General features: G+C 37.4%; 1 protein-coding gene across 3 annotated transcripts in view; it reads right to left on the bottom strand.

Moving 5' to 3' along the window:
• Positions 1 to 3,369: 3,369 nt before the first annotated feature.
• LOC18430921 (protein REDUCED WALL ACETYLATION 3) overlaps positions 3,370 to 16,009 on the bottom strand; it is a 28,659-nt gene continuing 16,019 nt past the window's right edge. For 2 of the 3 annotated variants that reach the window (XM_088854281.1, XM_088854282.1), the window contains 11 exons: positions 12,951 to 13,109; positions 6,060 to 6,209; positions 5,703 to 5,958; positions 5,492 to 5,613; positions 5,264 to 5,350; positions 5,072 to 5,160; positions 4,904 to 4,966; positions 4,719 to 4,775; positions 4,140 to 4,236; positions 3,895 to 4,059; positions 3,370 to 3,809 (listed from right to left, as the gene is read on the bottom strand). In XM_088854281.1, coding sequence (XP_088710407.1) covers positions 3,804 to 3,809; positions 3,895 to 4,059; positions 4,140 to 4,236; positions 4,719 to 4,775; positions 4,904 to 4,966; positions 5,072 to 5,160; positions 5,264 to 5,350; positions 5,492 to 5,613; positions 5,703 to 5,958; positions 6,060 to 6,209; positions 12,951 to 13,109 — 1,251 coding nt within the window. In that variant the 3' untranslated portion in view covers positions 3,370 to 3,803. Of the gene's footprint in view, positions 3,810 to 3,894; positions 4,060 to 4,139; positions 4,237 to 4,718; positions 4,776 to 4,903; positions 4,989 to 5,071; positions 5,161 to 5,263; positions 5,351 to 5,491; positions 5,614 to 5,702; positions 5,959 to 6,059; positions 6,210 to 12,950; positions 13,110 to 16,009 lie in introns of all 3 variants that reach the window. The other variant, XR_016046259.1, reaches the window with a different exon arrangement.

Genomic DNA, 16,009 nt, shown 5'->3' with positions numbered 1-16,009 from the left:
TAGATTAGATGTGAAAAAGTTATGTAAACTCCTTATGATCCTCTATTATGACACCCATGGTGTCCAACACTGGTGTACGAGCAATTAGATGGAGGTTCGCTCTTTGATTTGATCTTTTTTGTCTTACCACGGTTGCTGGCACAAAGAGTTGATGTTTGCTCCTCGGATACCATCATTGCTTCTTCTCAAGGAAAAGAAGTTCATGACCTATGGGCCTTCTACCTCCATGTGGCATTGCTTCATAAGGCTTTCGTCATTTGTAGAGAATTTCCCATTGCTGCCTCCTATTGAAGTTTGGGCCATGTCTCAGTCCCAATTTAGTTGATCATCCTCTCAGTCCCAGTGCAGCTAATCATCCCTTAGGAGTAGGTCTGTTAGGAAGGCTAACCACTGTATAAGCCACCATCAGTCTAGGAGAGAAGCAAGCTACCTTTCTTTGATCCACTTTCTTGGGCAAGGAAGAGAACGAAAATAGGCTCGATGGTGGCCATGTTAGGTTTGAGGATTTTACACAGCTGAGCGAACTCTTCTATCGCTTTGCATCTCCTCTGGCGGTGTAGCAACACCCCCCTCAATCCATTGTACTAGAACTATCTATGAAGAACGAGTTGTGTGATATTCGATCCTTTTTACAATGCATATAGATGAAATGCTTTGTTTCAGATCAATTATTCACTGTAATCACTTTGATCCACCTCCTCGGTGAAAAACTGTAATACACTTAGAGGAAATCCTCCTAGCTGACTTCCATATACTCAGAGTGAATTGTCTAATGCTTTCCCCAAAAGCACTCGCAAAGCGGCTTTTGGGCAGTAGTAAAAAGACCTCAACAATGAGGGTTTTGACATTAAGCCAACGACTGAACTCGTTGGGGCCTTGTTCATTGGTAGGCAACTTTATCTCATTGTCCATCTCATAGCCCTTTGATTCCGTCTGAATTAGCTCCAACTATTACTCCTTATCCTCAAAGATCGTCGTTGGTTCTTTTTATTTTGTGATGTTATTTGATTTTTTAGAAAACTCACCTGCCCTCTTTTACAGCACATAATCATCATATGTACCAGGTAGGCGGCCTATCTATATATATATATATATATATTTATTTATTTATTTATTGTAATGAAATTTTGCCTTGAGGTTACATTGCGAGTTCATAAATCTAAGTTCTTTAAATAGAATATAATATAACAAAGCCTTCCATAATAAATTGTTTGTCAAATGCTATAGAAAGCATAGGATATCCCTTAGGGAGTACGATGTCATACTTATATGAATCTAGTGCTGACAATTCTCCTCACTTTTATCAATTATTTCATAGTGGTAATTGGTACCCAATGACCTATGTCCATGCCTTTTATTTTATGAGTACAAGCCGCCAGAATTGAAGTTCCAATACATAACGTTGTGGCATAAGACCATCACCATTATCCTCTTCTTCTTCTCACATTCGATATTTTCTTTTATTTTTAAGGCATGAAAAGTAACTACTCCCTAGTTTGATCAGTGCAATAGAATAAAACATCCTCATTTCTATAGGAATATAGATAATCGGGGATATTGTAGCCAAACAAGCACTAAAATTTATGGAAAAAAAAAGATGGGAGTGCAATTATATTGGAAAGGGCTTCAAAACAACCCAATTGTTCTTTAGTAAAAGTAAAGGCAAAAACTTGTGAACTATGCGATCTATGTAGAATAATATTTATATGAACAGGAAAAGCTGTTGTAATGACATCACGTGGACACACCCCTTGACAAACCAAATTAAAAAAGAAAATGCATTACTAATCGGAAGCTATGAAAAATAAAATAAAATAAACCCAAGATAAGGCATGCTAGGTGTCTAGTGAATCAACATAAATTTAACAATAACAACTGAGCAAACCATCTAATATAACAGATTAAAAAGATATGAGGAAATACATAACAAATTGTGATAAATAAAAGGAACTTATTATTTGGGAAAATTTGGAAAATAGAATAAAATAAATGAATACAAGACCAAAATATGCATCCCATCCAATGCATGAAAAGTTAGTTACTATCATAAATGAAGCATTGGTGTAAGGAGTGTGCCCAATGGCCAAGATGATATGGGGCTCAATGAATGGCTCAGATTTGAACCCATTCAAAGTGGGGTTAATAAATGAGATACTATTTTTTCATATGACAGGTAGCCTAACAGTACCGAGACTGACACCGAGTACCTTCCCTCTCTCCCCTCTATCTCTATGTTATCCACTATTCTCTCTCTTTCTCTATGCTCTCCACCATTTTCTCTCTCTACCTCTGTCCTCCATTTCCCTCACCTCTCTCTCTCACACATTTTTCCTCTACGCTCTAAAGGGTACTACAATACATGCAACTAATGAGAAAGGTTTTTATACTTCCCCTACTGCATAGAGGATATATGCTTCCCCCCATCCAGCCATCCAAATTAGATAAGTGAGTCACTAACCCTCATAGTATTTTATTTTTAGTTTTTTTATATGTTATATAAATATAAAATTTAGTATGTTCTATCATCTCAATGGAACTCATTTTAAAAAAATATTAAAAACAATTTTTCGATAAAATATAATAACCAAAATACCCCTTGAAGCTTTTAGGGGTTATTTGGTCATTTTATTTTATTGAAATTTTTTTATTTTTATTTTTTATAGGTGCGACTTTAAAAAAAGAGTAGACCCAAATTTTGGTATTAAAATAGTTTATAAAAATAATAAAATAGTGTAGAGACGTGACATTGTGATTAAGGCCATATCAACCATCCATTTAGAATGGATCGTTGGATAGTGGGGGAAGCATATAAGTTTTATGCAATAGGGGAAGCATAAAGCTTTCCTTTTACCAATATACATGAATAGAAAGATCCGACCACACACATATGCAGGAAACTGGAGTAATGAAAAGCCTTATCTAAGATTCCAAAAAAAAATGGGTGTAGTTTGCATAAGGTTGCAACCTTCAACAATCAAATTAAGATGCATCTCCAAATTTTGTCATAAGATATAACTTTGTTGTCACAAATTTTTGTGAAGGCTTCAAAATCTATTTTTATTTCCATTTATAAAATTTTAAACTCTAAAAATGGTTCAAAATCAAGTAGATCTATAAAAATGAATGGTCTTAGATAATTTGTTGACTTGACATCCTCTTTTTTTTCATATCCATTTATTTCGATGTCGAGATGATCAACTAGATGGTTTTCTAACCTCAAAATGACATTTTTCAATGGATTTTGAAGGTTTTCTAACCTCACTGAAAACGTTTTCCAATAAAAAAAAGAAATATTAAAAAAGTTAAGAGATCATTACTTCCGCATGTTGTAATCCACCATGGATGAGAAACTTAAGGAAAAGAAAAGTGCTGAAATGAGGCCCATGCATATCAAAATTATCATTAGAAAAAACAAATAATGGCTCAGTACAAATCCAAGCAGAAAAAAAAAAAAAAAAAAAAAAAAAAAAAAAAAAAAAAAAAAAAAAAGGGGGGAAATAGCCTTATGCATATGGCCATTACAAGGATTGAAGAATATGACAACCAAATTCTCTTCAGCAACTCTGGTTACCAAGACGTGCAGATCTTTGGTCTTCTTAGCATCAAACATCTAAAAGGGACTTTCAATGAACGAATGTACACTTCAGCACGTTGGTAGTAACCGATGACAGTATTATGTCTTTGCAGAACAGGGAACATAGATTTACCAGTCAGATCCCTACCCGAAAACCTTGAACTCTTCTTATTCATGAATCCATGTTTTCAATCAAAGCAGTGTTCACATCAAGCTGTTTTAGTATCTGTCAGGTCTGTGCACAAGATCACAAGTCAGCCGCTATCTCTACTATTCCATTTTGAGAATGCTTAATGAATTATTAAGGAATTGAGCGTTACCACAGTCAACATCTGAGGGATCCGAAGAAGAATAGATGACACAGAATACAAGCATAGGAATATTGTAAATGCAGCCCACAAATTGTACAACAGCTGTTTGTTGTCTTTGCTGGGTAGAAAAACCCCCTTTAATGAATTTGTCAGATCGAAGAGGCGGTGCGATATCTGCAGACAGAAAAGTTAGCAGGCACTTATGCCAGCATACAAGCATAGAAATATAAGCCACAACTGAAAGAATTACTCACTAGCACATATATCGCAGTTGTTAGCATGAAGTTGAGTAATGGGTAATCTGGGATGAAGGAAAGAAGCCACTTAGGCTGTCCATTAGGCATGCCAGATCTGCACATTCATTGAGAAAAATGAAAAGACATCAAGAATTTCAGAGGTTTATGATAGCCAAATCATGGCAATCAAAATCACATGAATAAAACAGTATGCACCAACAGCATTGCTGAAATGATAACAAATCACTATAGACTAATTAGCGAGGCTACCATGCCAACCAAGAGCAGCAAACCCCCCCCCCCCCCCCCCAAGGGGTGGGACACCCCAAAAGCCACACACCAAAAAAAGAAAAAGATACAACCCTTGCTCTCTCCAATTTATAAATGTAAATAAAAGGGGTTATGCAAGCACATGACCTGCTGGTTGTTAATGAAAACATAAAAAGTTGCCTATATGCCAAAATTCAATTAGACTTCCCAAATGACTAGCGATCCAGCCTTGTTATCTTTGACTTGAATTGAATTGTTTTGAAGAAAGAATAGACTTGATAGAGATCAGAACTTTCAAATAAAAATTGATTGGGCATCTCTACATACCTTAGCCAGATGTGGATCTGTGAGATATATGTCTCGAGAGTAATCTTGCCAAGCCACCTAGAAACAATAGAAAGTCACCTCAATATTTAGCAGGAAGCCAACAATCAGACCCACCATGTGTATGACAAATAGAGATGGGAACTATACAATTATCATAGATGGAGGAAATGGTGGAAGCCACTTACGCAAAGAGAGTTAGCGAGAAACTTCGGAGCTGATGAGTGAAATTTCTCAGACAAATATACACACTGAACCACAGAATACATACTTCTGAGAAATTGAAAATTTTAGTGAAATCAATGTTATATTATGTGAAAATTGATTTTTATAACCAAAAGAGCAAAATCACATACGTTATTGGGATCCATGAAGTGTAGGGATGCAACTTATTGTATGTAATCTTATCCAGCTTGTATATATGTTCATACCAGGAGTAACCAACCTAGAGGAGAGAACAAAGGTTGGATCATCTAATAGAGCTAAATGGAGATTAATCCACACATCAAACAGAATAGTATCAATCATGATAAGAAAGAGCCACTCACCACCAAAGAAACTATCACCACACATGTCTTAATTGTCACCCTCCTCTTGACCTCAGTCTCCTCCAGTTTTTCAAGCCACCTTTCAACCTACAATAGAACATGCTCCAGGCTTAAGAAAAAAGTGCATCCAGAGAAAGCAAGCTTTCCATCAAGTTAAAGATTCCAATTGGTCAGTATTATGAAGGTACTCAAACGAATGACGATGGATAAACTCTTTAAAAAGCATACAGTTGGGTGATAGTAAGCATATATCATTCCAATGATCCAAATATAGCGATCAAGACCAGATCTGAATCTCCACTCATGCAAACGCGAATATTTCATTTTCGAAGGATCAGGATCAGTGTACCCTACAACCACAGAAGAGCACCTTTTTTTAACACATAAAAGTTAAGAGCTAAACAGCCAAATGCATAGGAAACTCAAGCGTGCTACTGACCTACTAAGAATGAAAAAGGGCTCCAGATATAGTCGAAAACTCCAGGCACTTCCCAAATCAATATGACTACCAGAAAACATGTAATAATCTTCACAGGTATCATGGTTCCAATCTCATTGTATTTGTTAAAAATACCAAGAGCACCATATACCATAAGAGTGAACAGAGTGTGCATAGGACAAATGTAATACAACATATAGTCATTATTCAGCACAATGCAACAAAATGTTACAAGAAAATTCAGACGCCACATCATCTGCAAACCAAAATAAATTATTAAAATCAGTTTCGCATAGAAGAAAAAGAGGACAAGATTTTCTTTCACTAGCGGTTTAATGGCTGTAATTATTAAAAGACCTGAGCAAAACGAGTGAGACTGAAGTCTTTCCGAATATAATAGTAGGAGAAGTTCCCAAAGCCAGTCATCCAGACATATGCGGCAATTAACACTCGGATGGCATTATATATCTCTGTTGCGGCGAAGTAATGATACATCAAAAATAAGACCTGGAAAGGAAAATGGAAGAGCAGGGTACTAGCTTTCAATAACTCAGAGCACAACGAACTGAAAATTTATACTAAGATAGCATATCCATTGTGGTAGTATATCTCAATTGATAATGAACCATAAAACAATATTCAACTTTGGATTTTTACGAGAACAAATATCTATCAGATCTATTTATAGAAACCATTACTTTTTTCAATAACAGACATGGTAGTATATCTCAATTGATAATGAACCACAAAACAATATCCAACTTTCGATTGTTACGAGAACAAATATCTATCAGATCTATTTATAGAAACCATTACTTTTTTCAATAACAGACAAGTTCATTATGTTGCACACTATCAAGGATAGTTGCATGTCACTGTAGTATTACACACCAAGATCCACGTAAAAATTCATAACTAGCTCCTGTCAAATCATTATCTGCTTAGAATTGTGCACTGTATATTTTTGTATATGTAGTTCTAAGGATCCATGTTGGATTTTCTCTTTCTTTAGTACTGCTTTTGTCATTCTTTAGGATTGATTAACCCTTTTGTAAATTATGTAGGACAAAGTTGTCTTTTGTAACTTATCATGTGTATAGAGACATCATTATCATCCAAGCCTTATTATGTGTATATATACATGAAATTAAAATCCCAGGCTAATCTTTTGGCCCCCAACATGCCTCCTTTGGCTCTCGCTCAGCAGGCTTTCTTTCTATCCCTTTCTCATACTCATGTGCTTTCTCTCGATCTTTCTTGCTTTCATTGGTCTTAGAGATCCAAGACAACAAACTTTTGATGGTATTAGAGCAATGTTTGCAATTATAACACTTAACAACATCTTTTGCCCGATACAACCAAGATTGTTTTTTAAGTGTTTAGGGATTACACAAGCCTGCAATATCATCTTTGGGTGAGCTTGGTCTGTCATATTTTCTTAGGAAGTATTGCATCCCTCAAATGGCAGATCAAAGGAATTCAACCTCAGGATCCAATGGCCATGCAAATTACTATGGTCAAGTTAAATGCAAATGGCAGCAACTATTTTGCATGGGCCAAGTCACACAATGATACTTAAGGGAAAATTCAAGATTGGACACATAGATTGGTCGTCATTGTGCCCTTATCCTTCTAACCCTAAGTATGAAAAATAGATGGCATCGAATTCTCTTATTATGGCATGGACTTTCAATTCTATAGACGAAACCATTAAAGATGGATTATTTTTGTCCGAGGAACTCAAACATTATGAGCACTCACCATGCCTGTTGGAATGACAAAAACAAGTTCAGAAGAGGCATGTTTTAGAACTCCTAGCTAGCCTTAATGATAATTATGCAATTGTTTGTACTCATGGTATTATCCGCGGAAAAACTATCATCCATCAATGTTGCATTTTCCCTTCTTCAAAGAGAAGAAAAACACAAGTAAAATGAACTGTTTTAAAGGTCCCTATTACGGTGTTTGTTGCTGATCTTCAAGTAGCATGGAAGAAAGGACATGAACGTAACAGCGATACAGCCCCAACACCTAAATGTGAAACTGCAATCAAATGGGCTGTGGAAAGGATAGGTGTTGAGCCTTGCATGGGTGGCCAGCAGCAACACAAACTAGTCAAGGCAAGATGACAGCCCACCAAGTGACAAACTTCTCAGATCAATTCACTCCTTCATCTGAAGGAATTCCCTATACCCTCTACCAATGCAGCTACATCTCTAGAGATGGTTAATAATAAGTCCCTTGTGCTGCATCTTCAAATTGGATCGTCGACTCTAGAGCAACATGGCATATGACCAATATGCACCTTTACTTGCCCTCAACAAAAACCTGCTATTTCCAAGGCAGTTAGCCGTGCCAATGGGTCTCTTGCACTCATGGAGGGTGTGGGATCTGCTAACCTCACTCCTACTAATTCTTTCACGAACCTTCCATGTTCCTTCTTTCCCACATAATTTACTACTGATGGGCACCATTACTGAAAATCTGAACTGTAATGCAAATTTCTCCATCTTGTTGTGTCCGTCAGAGTGTCTGTCGGAGTTCGAGGATTGGGAAGAAATCAGGAAGGGGTATGAGAAAAATGGCATTACATCTTTGGCAAGGCACCAACAACTTAAGTTAATAAAGAGGGAGATATTTGGCATGCTTGTTTAGGGCATCCCTCAAGCCATTCCCTTAAGAATGTCTTGCCTTCTATTTCTCTTTCAGACCATATTATTTCCCTACATGAAGCCTGTCAGCCTTCAAAAAATTGTCGTTTGCCCTACATTAATAACAAAGTGCCTTGCTCAGAATTCTTCTCTCTTATTCCTTCTGATGTGTTAGGCCCTGCACCTGTGAAATATATCCTTGGTGCAATAATATTTTGCATCATTGATGATTGTTCTCATACAACTTGGGTCTATTGTATGAAAACCAAAGCAGATTTCCTTGAAATTTTTAAGGTTTTCCATAAATGATCATTACTCAGTTCAATGCAAAAGTCAAAATCTTTAGAACTGATAATGGAACAGAGTATGCAAACAAAAAACATGACCTGATACTTGCAAGAAAATGGGACAATTCATCACACTTCATGCCCTCCAACATCAAATTGGTGTCATGGAGAGAAAAATTGATATCCTCAAAATTATGACGTTTGATGATTTACATGCGTGTTCCTAAGGCTTTCTGGTGTTTTGCTCTTGCCATATCAGCTTATCTTACAAATGGATTGCCAGACCGATTCTTGGCCACGATAGTCCCCTTGAAAATTTAACTGGAGAAAGCGCCCAATATGCCGCATACAAGTTTCTTTGGATGTACCTGTTTTGTGCACCTTGATAAACAGCTAAGTTGGATGCACACTCAGTGGTGTGTTTTCCTGGGCTACTCTCTTTCTCAAAAAAGGTATTAGTGCTATGACCCAGAGAAGAAATACTATGTGCCGAGGCAAGTGACTTTCTTGAAAGCATTAGTTATTTTCAAGAGAATCCCAAACTTCTTGTTGAGAGTCCGAGGGAGCATCATAGTCTAGATTTACCCATCTTAGAAGAACTAAAGACAGTGCCCTCTTCCATATGTAAGTGTAACAAACATGAGATCAGAGAAAGGCCCAAATTGACCTATTCATGAAGACCAAGGGAATCCATTACTGAGGACGCCATAGCCACTGATGATCACATGACTACCTCTCCTCATGAGTCCCATGGGACTGAACTTCCTTCACCATTTACCTCTTCTCCGTATAACTTGGATCTTCCAATTGCCATACAGAAATAAAAAAGAGTGTCTCACCCTATTGAACCTTTTGTTTCTTATACTTCTTGTACCAGTCTTTCCTTTCTTCTATTTGCCCTGTCTTAGGGCCTACAACTTTTGAGCAAGCCATCAAACACCCAAATTGGAGAAGAGTAAGGGAGGAAGAAATCGGAGCTCTTAAGAAAAAAGTGTAATTGTGACACAGTGGATCTCCCCCTAGTAAGAAGGCAATAGGAGCTGACGAGTCTTCAAACTGAAGTTTAAGCCTGATAGAAACAATGAACGATACAATCCTGACTTGTAGCCCAAGGCCTCACTAGAAGTATGGAACTGATTCTAAGAAATGTTAGCACCAGTTGCCAATATGGGAGTCGTTTGAGTTATTCTTTCTGTTGCTGCCTATATCGAGTGGTCTCTCTTTCAAATAGATGTCTAGAACACTTTGCTTCATAGAGACTTCGAAGAGTTAGTATATATGAGATGCCCGCCTTTGCCAGGCTCTCCTAAGGCCTGCCAGAAGGTTTGTTTGCTACAAAAAGCTCTTTATGACCTTAAGTAATCACCACGGATGTAGTTCAATTGATTCAGTATGCCATGACTACTATTAGGTTGCACAGGAGCTGTTCTGACTATTCCCTCTTTGTAAAGAGGAGACTGCGAGGTACAGCCCTTCTCCTTGTTTGTTTTGATGCGATTGTGATGACTGGGAATGATATGGACAGCATATCCTCTCTCAAGACATATCCTCATCAATATTCTAGACAGATGCATATTGGATCGGTTACCCAGTTGATTGAAAAATTGACTACTGGCTATTGCACTATGATGGGAGGAATTTTGGTTACTTGGAGAAGCAGAAAGCAGAGTGTGATCGCGCAGTCCAGTGCAGAAGTAGAGCTTTGAGCCACAGAATCAATGCGTGAGCTTTTATGGCTACAAGCCCTCCTAAGTGATGTGGGATTGTACATTACATTGCCCATACCCATGCACTTTGACAACCAAACTATTATTCCTATTGCCACGAATCCTATCTTCCATGAGAGAACAAAGCATAGCGAGATTGATTGTCATTTTACCAGGGAAAAAGTGGCAACTAAAACCATATCCACTCCATATACTAGGACTGGAAATCAACAAGCCAATATTTTTACCAAGCCAGTGGGCCTAGACTGCAACCATGCATGACATACATGCCACCAACTTGAGGGGGAGTTTAGAGAATGTATAGTTTTGCATTTGTAGTTCTAAGGACCCATGTGGGACTTTCTCTTTCTTAGCAATGTTTTTGTCATTCTTTAGGATTGGTTAGTCTTTTGTAAATTTTGAGGATAAAGTTGTCGTTTAATTATTGTCTATGACTACAAAAACAAAAACCCTAGTTCAATCTTTTGGCCTCCAACATGCCGCTTTTGCCTCTGTGGGAGTGCCCTCTCTTCCCTTTCTCTTACTCCCAACGTATTGTCTTTCGATCTTTCTCTATGGCCTTCCCTTCTCTCCTAGAGATCCGAGCCAACAAACTTCTCAAGAATGTTCTAGACTGCTGAGGATCTCCCCAAAAAAGGGATACTCAAGACTACCATAGAAATGAAGGAAAAAAGAAGTCCTGGAGATAAATGTAAAATCTAAAAATGATGTCATATCAATATATACAAACATTCTTGTACATCTATCAAGATATGCATTTCAGAGCACAAGTTTTGCAACTTTAATCTGAATTCATGGAGAGCTAAACTCCAACTCCATTTGGCATGGCAAACGGATGAGATTATCAAGTCAACAAAGAATGCACTCTTAAGTGCAAGAAATAACAAAGGATAGCAGAACTTAATATTAAGAAAGGATAGCAGAACTTAATATTAAGAACAAAGACCTTATCACAAGTTCGTGTAAACAGTTTGAATTGTCAATGCTCGCACAGTTGTAGGCTAAGAAGCTCGAGGGACCTGGTCTTTATCCATTACCAAGCCAAGATACAGTTTCATCACACATGTTAGGATCTAGTTGTTGTTGACTTTTGTATTTCATTTATTTTTATTTTCCCCGCACCCATCTATTTGTATGTCTCAATTTTCCCTCCTCCTTTGAGTCAAGCTTGATGCATGTTTCTCTAGTTCATATTATTACTTAATTCATGGTTAATTATGTCCAAACAAAAATTGTATAATATCACTAAATAAAATAACACTATTCATGTAGATCCAACAAACTCATAGAACTTAAGAAAGGGAATAAGAAATGTGCAAAATTCTCATAAGAAAAAAAGAATCTTTTTCCAAAAAGCTCTCTCTCTCTCTCTCTCTCTCTCTCCCTCCCTCCCTCCCTCCCTCCCTCCCTCTCTCTCTCCCTCCCTCCCTCTCTCTCTCCCTCCCTCCCTCCCTCCCTCCCTCCCTCTCTCTCTCCCTCCCTCCCTCCCTCCCTCCCTCTCTCTCTCTCTCTCAAAAGGCACACAAACACAGAGATACACACACATACAATCACTGAACTCCCTCTCTCTCAAAAGGCACACAAACACAGAGATACACACACATACAATCACTGAACTCCCGATTGGTCTATACACTCTATAGTCCATCCCATAAATCCATTCTGTGTTTTTTTTTTTAAGTTGATATAATAGGCAGTTTTCCTTGGCCAAAAAAAAAAACCTTGTTGTACATAAATGTAAATGTGGGAAACCACACAAAATTTTAGAGTGCAGAAAAGATGCCGACATGCGTGCAAAAACAAATCCTTATGCACACATGTCTGTATAATCATTGTACTCCCAGTTATAATATAGAACCTATAGCCTATCCCAAAAATCAATTGTTTATGTTTTTCGAAGTCAATATAATAAGCGAAAAAAACTTCTTGTAAATAAAAATATAAATGTGGAAAACCACCCAAAATTGTAGAACTTAGAAAACATGCAGATGTACATGCAAAAACAAATCTGTGTATATTAATAATCACTACAACTACCTCATACACCAATAGCATCAATACCAGCGAGCAAAAACAATTGTGCAAAAGTCATAGATTTCCACAAATCAGGAAAGAAAGCATCATTTTCAGCTCATGCACTCTCTCAATGCATCAGTCATAGAAATAAAGGTGATTGTATGTAGATGACTTTTAAACAGCAGTCCACACTCGTGTATCCAAGACACAGTAAAAAGCACATGACTTTGAACCCAATCCCAAAACCTTTTCATGACAATCAACATTTGAATTGGCTTCTGTTGCCAACTTAGTTTCTGATAAGAGAGTTCCTGAACAGAAGCATTGCCTTATCCAAAGAAGCACAGCCATAGAGAAATTGACCAAAACAGAATAAAATAAAACACTAAGACATCCAAACCCATGAACCACATCAGAAAAGAAGGAAACTATATTATATTCTCTGTGGAACATGTGCCAATCACTAAGAAATGGCACAAAAAAGAAGCCAAGAACAAAGGAAACACATGGCAGAAACGGCAGTTCTCGAGTGCAAAGCACAAGTTCAGATGGTAAGAAGTACCAAACCTGCATCCATCCTTTCCATTCTTCTGTTTGATGTCTGTTAAGATAAAGTACTGATTTGCCAGAGAATGCTGACTTATCATAGTGCTTTTTCAGAGATGTCATTGCTGAAGCTATGATGAGAAGCAGGTACAGGAAAAGGAAAAGGTCGCGGCTGTATGTCTATAAAAGACAGATCACAGACAGCAATACAAATTAGCAACACCACTGGAAACCCAATATGCTTTCCTCACTTTCAACATGATCAAGCCCATTATATTAGTCTTCATTCACAAGAACTACACCTCAAAGTCATCATAATGGTAATTTACAGAAAGAAAAAGGCATTAGGATACCATAGAGCACGGAATTCATATATTAAGTGTTCCAACACAAAGCTCTATCACTATTCATATTACAGTTGAGCAATTCATTCAGAATTTCAAAATAGACAAGGTACCTTCCTATAGTAATTAGAGAGCATATGGTTATCCTCGGGTGCCCGAGAAACAGTTGCTTAGAAAAGCAAAAAATTATTAATTGTCCACACAGACATTGGTTACTGATTCATTGTAGGAGCATGCAAAGACAATGATAAAATTCTGAATATCCACATTAGCAGCCAATGATTGTTGGAAATAATGAATTATTGATATAAATGTCTTTTATTGTTATTTAGGACTTATATGTCCTATTTCATTCTTCATGAGCAATGTTGTAATTTGGTACACTTTATTAATATTAAAGGCGTGTGATGGTCATTCTAGACCATCACATCACTCTCTCTCTCTTCTTCACATCACTTTCTCGCTCCCTCCCCTCCTCTCTCTCTCTTCTTCACATCACTCTCTCTCTCTCTCTCTCTCTCTCTCTCTCTCTCTCTCTCTCTCTCCCCCACCTTTTCCTCCTCTTTCCTTCTCTTATTACTCTCTAATAACTTTTTTTACTTTTCTCCTCTTCTCTTCTTTGATTAATTTGGCCCCGATTACTTTCAACTTGGTATTAGAGCCTCAAAGAAAAGGTAAAGCATCAAAGAACATGTGTGTGAAGATATGATATAGGGCTGATGTCATTTGTATGGTTAGATGACATCAGTATGCCCTAAAACCGTAGTTTTTCCAGCAATGATTGGGTTGATCAAGGTGAGTTCTTTTTGTGATTTCTTGATGTAGATCATATGTTGATAGAAAACACAGATCACAGGTGGATTAGGGTTTGTACATCCCAGTCAAGCAAACATTGGTAGTGTTGTTTCCAAGGTATGATCAGACCTGAGGGTGTAATCAGATCTATAGATCCTTTTTTTGAAGATACCTTAGGATGTAACTTGACCTCAACTGTTGATTAAATCTGAGGGTGTAACCACAGTAAATGATGCCTCAGCAAACATAAAATATGGAGCAATCTGGACTCCAAAATTACCACAATTAAATTTGATGGAAATTATTATTTAGAGTATGCCAGGTCTGGTGGAAAGAAAAAATGAGGTAATACTAAAGGTAGAGAGGAAAAAAAAACCAAATCTCAAGGATCCTAAAAATGCAAATTGGGAAGCCGACGATATGGGAATTACAAATTGATTATAGGGAATTATGAATTGGTGATTGTATTCTATACATGCTAATTTGAGTCAAACTTTTATGAACCTCAATACCTCTGAAGAAATATGGGATGTAATTGTTGAGACTTATTCCCAAAAGAAAAATATTGCAAGATTTATGAGCTAGAGCAACAAATCAGTAATTTCAAACAAGGGGACTTATCAATGAGAGATTATTATGCATGTCTGCATGGTTTTTGAAATGAAATGAGTAATTATCAGCTCATATAGTGCTCATCTTGTGGAAAGGAACAAAGAGAAAGATTAGAACAAAGGAAAAATTTTGATCTTCTGAGAGGAGTTTATGGAGAATATGAATCAGTTAGGGTAAATGTTCAAGGTGGTGAGAGTTTATAATCACTTGCAACTGTTTTCTCTCTTCTTCTATGTAAGGAAACTCGTTGCAAAATTATAGCAGGGCCTATAGGCAAAATAGAAAGATTTGCTCTACTCTCACATTCAAGTGGTAATCAATGTGGAGGACATTTTTAGAGTCGAGATGGAGGCCATGGTGGTTGACGTGGTCATGGAAGTCCCACTTTAGAGAATGACGCATTAAAGTGCACCCACTATGGGAAGAGTAAACAAACAAAGGATACGTGTTGGAATCTGATTGGACACCCCAAACGTAATGTTTCTTGAGCAAATTCAGCAACAATAGTGAAAGAGATGCTCCTGCCATGCATGGGTAGCAAGATACTACTGCCTTTTGAACTTGAAGAAGAGTTGATGACTATTCCTGAAAGAGAGCTTCTTGATCTCAAGCAGCAAGCGTCCAGCCGAGACCCTCCTTCTTCTAAATCCCATGTTGCCCAAACAGGTATATTTGCATCAGCTCATCATGCCTACATAAATTCATCTAAAACCCCTTCGATTATTGACTTGGAGCTGTTGAACATATGACTGTACGGCTGATCTTTTTTTCTTCTTATATTCCTCGCTCTAATCAAGAATTTGTTAAAATGGCATATAGTTCTCTTATTCGAATGAAAGGGAAGGAAACCATATTTGTAACCCCTTTTGTTAACTTGTCCTTCACCCTGCATGTTCCCAATCTTTCTAGTAACCTCTTGTTAGATAGTAATCTCACAAAAACTTTAAGCTTCGTGTAACCTTTTTTCCCCTCTTATTGTGTCTTCTAGGACTTGATGGCAGGGAAGACAATTGGGGTTGATCGTGAGGATGGACGATTGTAACTTTTGGAGCCTCCAGATCATGCCTTGGCAGCAACCACATCTTCCATTGCTAATAAAGAAAGGGTGTATTTATGGCACATCTGTCTTGGTCACGCATTGTCTTTTACATTGCGTTCTTTATTTCCCAAAATGTTTGAATATTTGAGTCAATTGCAATTTCAGTGTGAAATTTGGGAGTTGTCCAAACATCGTCGAACTTCATTTCCAAGCAGCATTAATAAAAATGAATGATACTCATTTTTCTCTCATACACTCTGATGTGTGGGGTCTTACTCCAATTGCCTCTG

The sequence above is a fragment of the Amborella trichopoda genome, chromosome 12, assembly GCF_054954075.1.
Source record: "Amborella trichopoda isolate Santa Cruz 75 chromosome 12, AtrichopodaSantaCruz75HAP2 v2.0, whole genome shotgun sequence".
NCBI classification, from domain to species: Eukaryota; Viridiplantae; Streptophyta; class Magnoliopsida; order Amborellales; family Amborellaceae; genus Amborella; species Amborella trichopoda.
This window is presented reverse-complemented; position numbering and strand designations above follow the sequence as displayed.